Source organism: Saccostrea echinata, unplaced genomic scaffold, assembly GCF_033153115.1.
Source record: "Saccostrea echinata isolate AGI-Se365-2 ecotype Australia unplaced genomic scaffold, CSIRO_AGI_Sech_v1 ptg000018l, whole genome shotgun sequence".
In the NCBI taxonomy this organism is placed as follows: domain Eukaryota; kingdom Metazoa; phylum Mollusca; class Bivalvia; order Ostreida; family Ostreidae; genus Saccostrea; species Saccostrea echinata.
In genome coordinates this window covers 2020244-2029367 of record NW_026889767.1, presented here as the reverse complement: position 1 = coordinate 2029367, position 9124 = coordinate 2020244, and the positions used below count along the sequence as shown (strand labels likewise).

The window sequence follows — 9124 nt, the reverse complement described above, 5'->3', positions numbered from 1 at the left end:
AATGTGGATTAATGTGTGTTTATAGTGTTCTGTCTGGGTATGTAAGTATGTACGGAAAATCATTGATAATAATAGATCCCCTTCTGATGTTGCGGTTATTTTGGCAATGTTAAATCCCCGTAGACTTTGAATTAGCCTCCGCGTCAATACACTGGTTGATCTCGAGGGTCGTTTAAAAGAAAGAAGTTTGGGGAAAAAACTCAATCTACTGATCGAAACTAGTTTTAAGTCCAAGGTATTTATATATTTTGAGATGTGGTGCAAAAAGGGATGAGATTTGCACCTTAGGACAGACTCCACAATTCAAAATGCAATTCAAAACACAGAGTGAAAATGCATTATTATCTTTATTATTGTTTTTATTATTTGAAACGAATTATGTAGGTATTTTTACTAAGTAGTGTGCCTGTTAGTATGTCTTTGAAAAAATATGTTATAATTAAAATGCCTTTCTGGCTTGAGTTTTACTAAACTTCTTAAGTTACGCAAAAATTTGAAACTTAAGAATTTCGTAAGTACAAAGTTAAGTTAAGAAACTTCTGTTTTATCAAAGCCTTCGTAAGTCTTTTCCGTAAACCTAACTTAGGTAAATTTCGTAAGTTACGAATAAGGAACTTTCCTGTCTTGAACGCTGGATTTATCTTGAAAACAAATGCCGCGCAAGCGCAGTTGTAAGTTTCACTTTCAGGAAAACTATTTTTGACGTAAGCCGCGTCATAGACGTCTGCTAAATCGAAATGGATGTTAAAAGGAGGAAGCCTAATTGGACAGAGAGGGAACTTCTTGCTTTGGCAGAGGCTGTTGCTCCCAGATCTAGATTATTAAAGTCAAAAATATCCCCCTCCATTACAGTCGATCGAAAACAAAAGATGTGGTCAGAGATTGCAATTCAGTAAGTATATTTATTGTATAAAAACGAATACAATCCTGACGTTTAACTAGGCCTATTTTTGTATGATACTTGTGTGTGTTAAAAAAGACCCCTTTACTTACATGTGTGTGTATATGAGTTCAGCACCAAACAAACAAATGATTTAGAAATTATGGAAATAAACCCAGCAATTAGATTTACAGAATGTTTAATTGTCTGACGTCATGGCGTCAGACAGTACTAGATTTAGCCAAGGCTTGTTTGTCAAGTCGTTCAATAGATTTTGTGTGATAACTTGATCTTGGAAACTTCATTCTATCTTAACTATGATATGGAGAGCATGGGGATTAATGAAAACATGCTAAACACCCAAACAAGCCGAAGCATTGGGCCTAATTATTATCACATTATACATTACACGTTACATAACATTTGGTCATTCTCTTATGCATCACTATCATTCACGTATTTCCTGCAAAACAGCAGGAATGAAGCTGGTCAGGTTAACACTTGTCAAATATCCTTATTAGATTAACTAATAGAAGTTTATTTTCAATGCATACAAAGTCTCTCTACCTTTAGAATTACGTGTATTCCTGATATTGCAGACTTTTGATTTATTCATAGTCAAAATATCCAAGTGAAAGATGGTAGATCTACTAGTAGTAGATGATATTATGCAAAGATGTTAGCTCATTTAATTATAAAAATCATAATTATCCCAATTTTTCACCAAATGATGTTTAGATTTTTACAGACGTATGTAATTTAACTTTTTCTTTCAAAATACCAGTTATATTTATGTATCCAGGAAAAGGCCAGTTGGATAAACTTTTGCGAGAAGTGGGGTGCACAAGCAAAATTTTCCTGGGGCACTAATCAAGGAAAAATTCATTATCAAACAATAGTTATCATTAATAAGTTATTTTTTACATGATCCATTTGACATAAAGTAGCTATGCTTTCTATAGCAGATAATTATATACAATGTATCGGCAAGCTACAGTCTTATTAAAATTAGATGCTCCGAATCTGCTACCGCTTCTCGAACATCTAACATCCCATACAGGGTAAAGTCAACACAACCTTTGAATTATGAATTAACATGAAAATCTCAGGTATTCGGAATTTAAAAAGATTGAACCTATAGGAAAGAAAATTTTTCCGGAAAATGTAACATTTAAAAATCAATGTTTGATCTTTCAAGTGTTACATATATTGGGGGCGGGGGGTCCTCCTCCTCTCCCCGGTTCCTACGGCCATGAAAAAAAGAGAAAATTACAAGTAATACAGTATATACAGAAAAAATTCATAACCGAGGGTTTTTTTTTAAGAAGTTGATGCCACTGAATGTAAATTGTTTCTTGGCAAAATAATTTATTTCTGAACTCATAGTTGTGTTGATTACGTTGGAAACAACTTTATTTAATTCTTCGTATAATAATTTTTGCTCACGTCAGACAAGCTTTTTAAGAAAGCTAATACTTGTAGTGTTATATATGTTTATATTGAAAGTGATGAACTTGTTCAGACAACGTACCGTACTGGGTTCACATGACAACACCAACTTTTGGCAAAAATCATGATTACACTGTAATGACTGTAATTTACAGTCAAAACAGTTCTATTTTTGATCTTTTCCAGTGATTTAAAATATTTCACACTTTAATTATGCGTTTATTGTAAATTTGATTGTAAATAAAATTAACTATTCATTGCTGAATATTAATAGCATTAATATTCAGCAACTATTTCTAAACTTCACACAGTGACACTACCATTTACTCAGCTTTTTAAAAAGACCTTTCCCTGAAATCGAAAAATGAAAATTAATACATGTATGTTATTTATCATGTTATTTAAGATATTTTTTTTCTTTTTTTGTGATGAAAATTTTTTTAATGATAAGATACTATAGAGGATATCTATATTGTGTGATTTAATATTTGCTTTATCCAATGACATGAAATGGAGTATATTCACGAGGCTTTCTTTTCTAGAAACCATCCACTCTTAATCATTACATCTCTGTATGCATGATTTGTTTTAAGTATACAATATTGGAATTAAAGTATTGTATCATTGTGAACACACACAATTGATTTTTAACTGTCAGGTTGTTTTATTCCAACCATTTTATATTATATTTATCAGTTTATTTAAAAAAATATTCCATGAATCATCTATATTAAATATTTATCAGATTAAATTCCATAACATTGGTGAACCGGACAATTGATGAAATCAAAAAGAAATGGGTTGATATGCAATCATTGACAAAGAAAACAGAGAGTGAAAGAAGGAGGTCAATCAAAATGACAGGAGGTGGACCAGCCCTTGATGTTTACTATAAAGCATGGGAGAATGTGGTGAGCTATTTCAGGATGGGCAACCCAGTTTCAGTGTATCATATACCCCTCCCCTCTCCTCCAACACACGCACAAAAGAAATGAACGGACTTGTATATAAGATTAAGACATTATAAAACTTAGATATTCCATTCAAAATTTTTGAGACAAAGTCAGATATGTTGTGATGTAGAGCAGTATTATAAATTTTAAGCTCAAGATTAATTGTAGCAAACATTTATTAAACCTCATCTTAACATATCTGATAGGTTCTAGAGTGTCACATGACAGGGCAATAAAACTTCATATTTTCATCATATTCATCATCTTGGAAGATCTGATGCAATTTCTTGAAATACTTGATATTTCTCTCATGATCATGCAAAAAAAAAAATGTATAATATATATATGTATGCATGAATTACAAACATATCTTGCTCTCTGCAGTTTCAGATTTTGAGTGAATGTGTTGATTGTATATTTTGATCATTTGAAGGTGTTGCAGTCCCTTTCAGAGGTGGCCATTGAAGGCATTAGCTGTGGGGTAGACACAGCAGAAAGTGGTGTTTAATTCCTAGGTAACCTGTGTCACTTGCATGTCCTAATGCTATCAGTTCCAAGTCTATTTTTGGAATATTAACTTGCAAGTTTGTATTTTTGACTTAATGTACCTTGAATTGAATTTGAGACCTTTTTTAAAAAAAAATGTACTAATGTATGTACATATACAATCACACTATATTACATTAATTAGCATATTTTGATGTACTGAAAAAATATAATGATGCTTTTGATTACAAACTATAGGCACATACATGTAGGTACTTCACATTTTCATGCTAATATCATGATATGGTGTTATTTGCCATATAACAGAATCATCCTCCCCGAGCCAGTCTGCCATTACACCTTGTGTAGTGTCTGATGAACCTTCCATAAAAGGTAAGTGATTGACCACCTTACTTACTTATCTACAGACATAACACATGACAAATTTTTTTTTGTTCAAGTATGTGCAGACACTAAGTCTTCAACTTTATTTGAATTTTTCATTTGTTTAATTTCATTTGAATTTGTTAGTTCTTTTTTTCAAAATATTTCATTTATATACAATGTTCATATATCAATCCTGATATTTCTTTCATTAATAAGGGATTAATTTCTTTATAGAAGACCATGCAAGCTGTAGTTCCAATATAGAAAAAAACTCAGGCTGTTGAAAGTAAGTTTAGAATGAAAATTATACAAGTTTGATAGATTGATTACATGTATAAATTAAAGTTCAATAGGAACAAAGTAAACAAAAATGATAATATTGTTAAATGATGTTAAATATATCATTTGCATATTTCCTCTTCCTTGAAAGTCAAAGCCAGCATTCCTTTTATTAGATATGAGAACTGAAATAAATTTAAGAAATTATTAAAATATAATAGTTAATATATTGTCAATTACAAATATTGTACATGTATATTAATTCAGTCGAATGTGAACAGCAAGCGTCATCTTCCAGTAGAACAGCAATCCAAGAGGCAGAAAAGAGGTACTTTTTCTATTTAAAGGTTTTTGATTGAAGAAACACTGGGCCAATTTCAAAAAAATTATTACAAAGGATTCTTGGGTGAAGGAGATTCAAGTTTGTTCAAATCAAAGGCCATGCTTTCTTTCAAGGGGATAAAATCAAGAATTACTGAAAATTTAGTGATATTTTTTTTAAAAGTCTTCTTTTCAAGAACCATTGGGTCAGAAAAGTTGAAACTTATGTGAATCCTTCAATACATAATGTAAAGTGAAATTTGTTCAAATAATGAACCACGGGGGTAGGGTAGGGTCATATTTGGGGATCAAATTTTTACATAAGAATAAATAGAAAAAAAAAAAAACAAACTTTAAAAATCTTTTGAAGAACAGATGCTATGATTTGTCATATGAATATGGTAGCATCCTCAAATAGTTTATATTAAAGTTCGTTCAGATCATGACACCTGGGGGTAGGATGGGGTCACAACAGGGATAAAGTTTTTAGCTCTTCTGAGCCAAAGGTTCAAAGAGCTAATGCTATGGCCATTTGTATGGTGTGCGTAAACTTTTTAGAATATGGGCCATAACTCAAGAACCCCTTGGCCAATTATTGTCAAACTTGTCACAGGGTATCCTTGGCCCAAGTGCTCCCGTTCATACTAAAACTAGGGTCGTGACCTTTAAACAAGGGGAGATAAGTAGGAAAATAGAAACAAAAGTACTGGTTGCTAAAAAATCTTCTTTTCAAGAACCACTGGGCAGATTATCACCAAACTAACATGAAAGGATGTTGTAGGTTAAAATTTGCACGGGGGATCACCCTGGGGCAAAGGGCGTGGTCTCAGGGTTACTTCAAAGTTGACCAAAAATTACATTTTATTAAAATGTTGATATTTTGCTTACTATAAGGACTAGGAGCATCAAATCTTGTCAGTTGATGCATCTAAGGACCTCATATCATGTTGACTCAAAAGTAGGTTACGGTGACCTACTTTTTAAATTTTGCGGCCATTCTTTTTGAAAATGATATATAGGCATATTTTGAACAATTTCAGGCCTATGATCATCAAACTTTGTCAGTTGATGTATCTTGGGTCCTCAGAGTAGGTCAACTAAAAAGTAGGTCACCTTGACCTACTTTTTGAATTTTATGGATAATCTTTTTCAAAACAATTAAGGTCATTAATTAATACTTAGAGGTTTAGAACCATTAAATATTGTAAGATGATGCATCTTGGGGCCATAAAACATATTTAGTAAAAAGTAGGTCACAGTGAACTACTTTTTGAACTTTGCAGGCATTCGATTTCAAAGAGTTTTAGAGGCATAATTTGGACATTTAAGGCATATGATAATAAAACTTTGTAAGTTGATGCATCTTGGGTCCTCAAAAAAATTCAACTGAAAAGTAGGTCACCATGACCTACTTTTCAAATTTTATGGTTATATTTTAATATTAAGGGTACTATTTGGTTTAAAATCATCAAACTTTGTCAGTTGATGCATTTTGGGTCCTCGGAGTATGACAACTGAAAAGTAGGTCACCGTGACCTACTTTTGAAAATTTATGGCTTTAATTAAATATTTCAGGTACTGATTGGCTTAGAATCATCAAAATGAGTTGATGCATCTTGGCTCCTCAGAGAATGACAAGTGATAAGTAGGTCACCATGACCTACTCTCAAGTACTAATTGGCTTAGAATCATCTTGGGTTCTCAGAGTGTTTCATCTAAAATGTAGGTCATGATGACCTACCTTTGGAATTTCAAGTCTTTATCTAAATATACAGAATATTTAGAGGCTTCAAATAGAAGTGATAGGTTGTACAGTTTATCAGAAGAGCGATTCAAGGAACTTGGGCCTCTTATTTAGAGGAGTATGTCATCTGCTGATGAAGAATGACAGAACCATATTGATTCATATTTGTGTTACATATTTTACATGTTATATACCAATACATTTTTGATTTTTTGATTCATATGAATAGAATGTCTCTGAATTTCTAGTCATGGACAAAATACAATCCTTTATATTTACTTTTGCTATGTTTTTCCACTATGTCAACTGTGAAATTGATTTGAATGACATTTCTGTGTATACTCACACGTAGAAATATGCACGGAGAAACTCGCGCTAAAGTGACCCCACAATGAGGCTTTAGAGACGTTGATAAAAATGAAATGATATAAGGCAGCGAGAAATTCAAACATCAAGTATATTTTTGGTGCTTTTAAGCATTAAAAATGTAAATATAAGGAAAGCTAGTGCGCTTCATTAAATATGCCTTCCTGAAAAGTCTCTGTGATTTACACACCAATAACACACATAAAACTTAAAAACATTCCTTAAATTTTTTTCTTATGTCCTAATTGTCCTTTACATTTGCATGTTTCAAAATTACTGAAACCCTTCCATTTGCATGGCTACATTTCACTGATATATACAGGTAATTATTAAGTGTTATTGTAATATAATGAAACTTAATGCTTTGACTTGCAGGAAGTGAAGAGACTAGTCCACAGGAACAGTATCTAATATTTCAAAAGGAGAAGTTGGCTAAAGTTTCTGATTATAGGAAAAGGAAGTTAGACATTATGGAATAGATTCTCCAGCTACAGCTTAGGAGAACTTTAGCTTTGGAAAAAAAAAACTGCTGCCTCTACAGACTGTTCCAAAAGTTCTCCACCATTATCATTATCCCCTGTTATTAAGTTCCTTTGATTTATCACAAAATATGCAAGTACCCTCAGGAAGTGCAGCTGAAGAGATCCTGATTTGAGTCCCGTAAGGGAGAGGGGGGTATACATGTACATATTTTGCATTTGACTATAGAGGAAAAGTAATCTTTTCTTATTATTAAATTGTCATTGTTATATTATTGTTAGTCATTGACTATAAACTACTTACATTCAGAATCTTTGAATAAGTCTTTCTCGTATAGCTGTGGCAGGTATGTTGTTGTTGACCGGTGGTGCACAGTATTGCTCATTGCCAATCTCTGGCTCCAATGCCTCCATGAGTGGCAGCCTCTGATCAATAGCCAAAGTATGCAGACGAATGGCACATTCGATGATCTTGTCTGGCTTGTAGGGCAGACTGCCTCCAGTTTTGTGTAAGTACCTATTGAAATTGAATTTAAACTTTCATCTCTAAGCCAGTTATTGAATTTTGAAAGACAACAGCAAATAAATTTGATGGTATAAAATGATTTTTTTTCTTGTTAGTTTTAACTAGGATAACATTCATTCGAACACAATTTATTTACCGGTAAATGTAAAATATTTGTAATATTTGTAACCTACTACATGTAACACCCTATTTTGAAATTAAATTATTTAAGGCTTGTAAGGGAGACAACCTCCAGTCTTGTGTAGACACCTATTAATGATTTATAGTAGAACTGATATATTCTTTTCAGGTGTTAAGAATAAATTAATTACAAGTTTTCTTTGAAGAACAAATGCCTGCATGTACCTGAAGCAGGCTTTCAGGACGCCAGAAGCTCTTTCAGTTACATTTCTTGTTCTGCAGTGTGCTAAATTATACCGCTCTTCTTGGCCAATTAATGGGTCGTTGATTGGAGTCATCAACCACTCCTTTAAGGGGTAATCCCCCAATATCCATCCTCCATCAGTCAGATTTGACATGCACTGTGGCAAAGAACTGTTGTTCAAGATATAGGCATCACGAGTTGAGCCAGGAAATTTGCATACTGCATTTGTAAATCTGCAATGAGACAGGAAAATCTTAATGTACAAATTTTAAATTGGTGAGATACGTGTAAGGTCAATTTGAGTGAAAAGTATGTTCTTTGTTAAAAAATTATTTACATTCCTCAAGTGATTTTGGCAAAATAACTATTGGTACAAAAATAACTCATCAGGTGTTACTGTTTAATACTTTATATGTAATATGTATGTTATACATGAATTTAAATTAAATAAATTACACCATAAATCTGGTTTTACTACAGACTGCACAATTATGGAGTGAAACCCTTTCCTACAAATGTATAGGTGCTCATCATCCTGAAGACATCCTTTGGATAGGAATCTGTGTCCCGTCGATGGCACCTGTAGTGAATTTTAAAATGAACATTAAGTGAGCTTTTCTGATCGACCTATCCATCGTCTCTCTGTTAACTTTTCACATTTTCCACTACCTCTCCAAAGCTGCTGGACCAATTTCAATCAAACTGGGCAAAAAACAGTCTTGGAGGAAGATTCAAATTTAAATGAAGGGCCACACACTTCTGAGAAGGGAGATAATCAAAAAGACCAAAAAAAAAAAAAAAAATTCAAAGAGCCACTAGGCCAGAAAAAATAAAACTTCTATGATAAAAGCTTCCTGACATACATGTAGCTGGATTTAGGATTGAATAAA

The 9124-nt window shown here is 32.7% G+C and overlaps 2 protein-coding genes across 2 annotated transcripts; one reads left to right on the top strand and one right to left on the bottom strand.

The window, feature by feature from the left end:
* Window positions 1–734: 734 nt before the first annotated feature.
* LOC133189432 (myb-related transcription factor, partner of profilin-like) lies at window positions 735–7344 on the top strand (the record flags this gene model as incomplete). The annotated part of the gene is made up of 5 exons (XM_061324803.1): window positions 735–892; window positions 3075–3240; window positions 3716–3782; window positions 4096–4161; window positions 7241–7344. Coding segments are annotated over 5 exons (561 nt in total), but the record flags the coding sequence as incomplete, so codon positions are not given.
* A 239-nt stretch (window positions 7345–7583) lies between these two features.
* LOC133189392 (putative nuclease HARBI1) lies at window positions 7584–8768 on the bottom strand. The gene is made up of 3 exons (XM_061324773.1): window positions 8693–8768; window positions 8216–8467; window positions 7584–7861 (listed from the first exon to the last, which is right to left on the bottom strand). Exons 2-3 carry the CDS (start codon window positions 8386–8388, stop codon window positions 7651–7653), a joined length of 384 nt encoding a protein of 127 aa, XP_061180757.1. The 5' UTR covers window positions 8389–8467; window positions 8693–8768; the 3' UTR covers window positions 7584–7650.
* Between the last annotated feature and the right edge of the window lie 356 nt (window positions 8769–9124).

What these genes read in the sequence shown, in the direction of transcription:
- LOC133189392 (XM_061324773.1), bottom strand. Translation starts at nt 8,388, where the DNA reads ATGTCAAATCTGACTGATGGAGGATGGATATTGGGGGATTACCCCTTA. An exon ending in GTCCTGAAAGCCTGCTTCAG is followed by an intron (nt 7,862 to 8,215) that starts GTACATGCAGGC and finishes CAATTTCAATAG; the next exon opens with GTACTTACACAAAACTGGAG.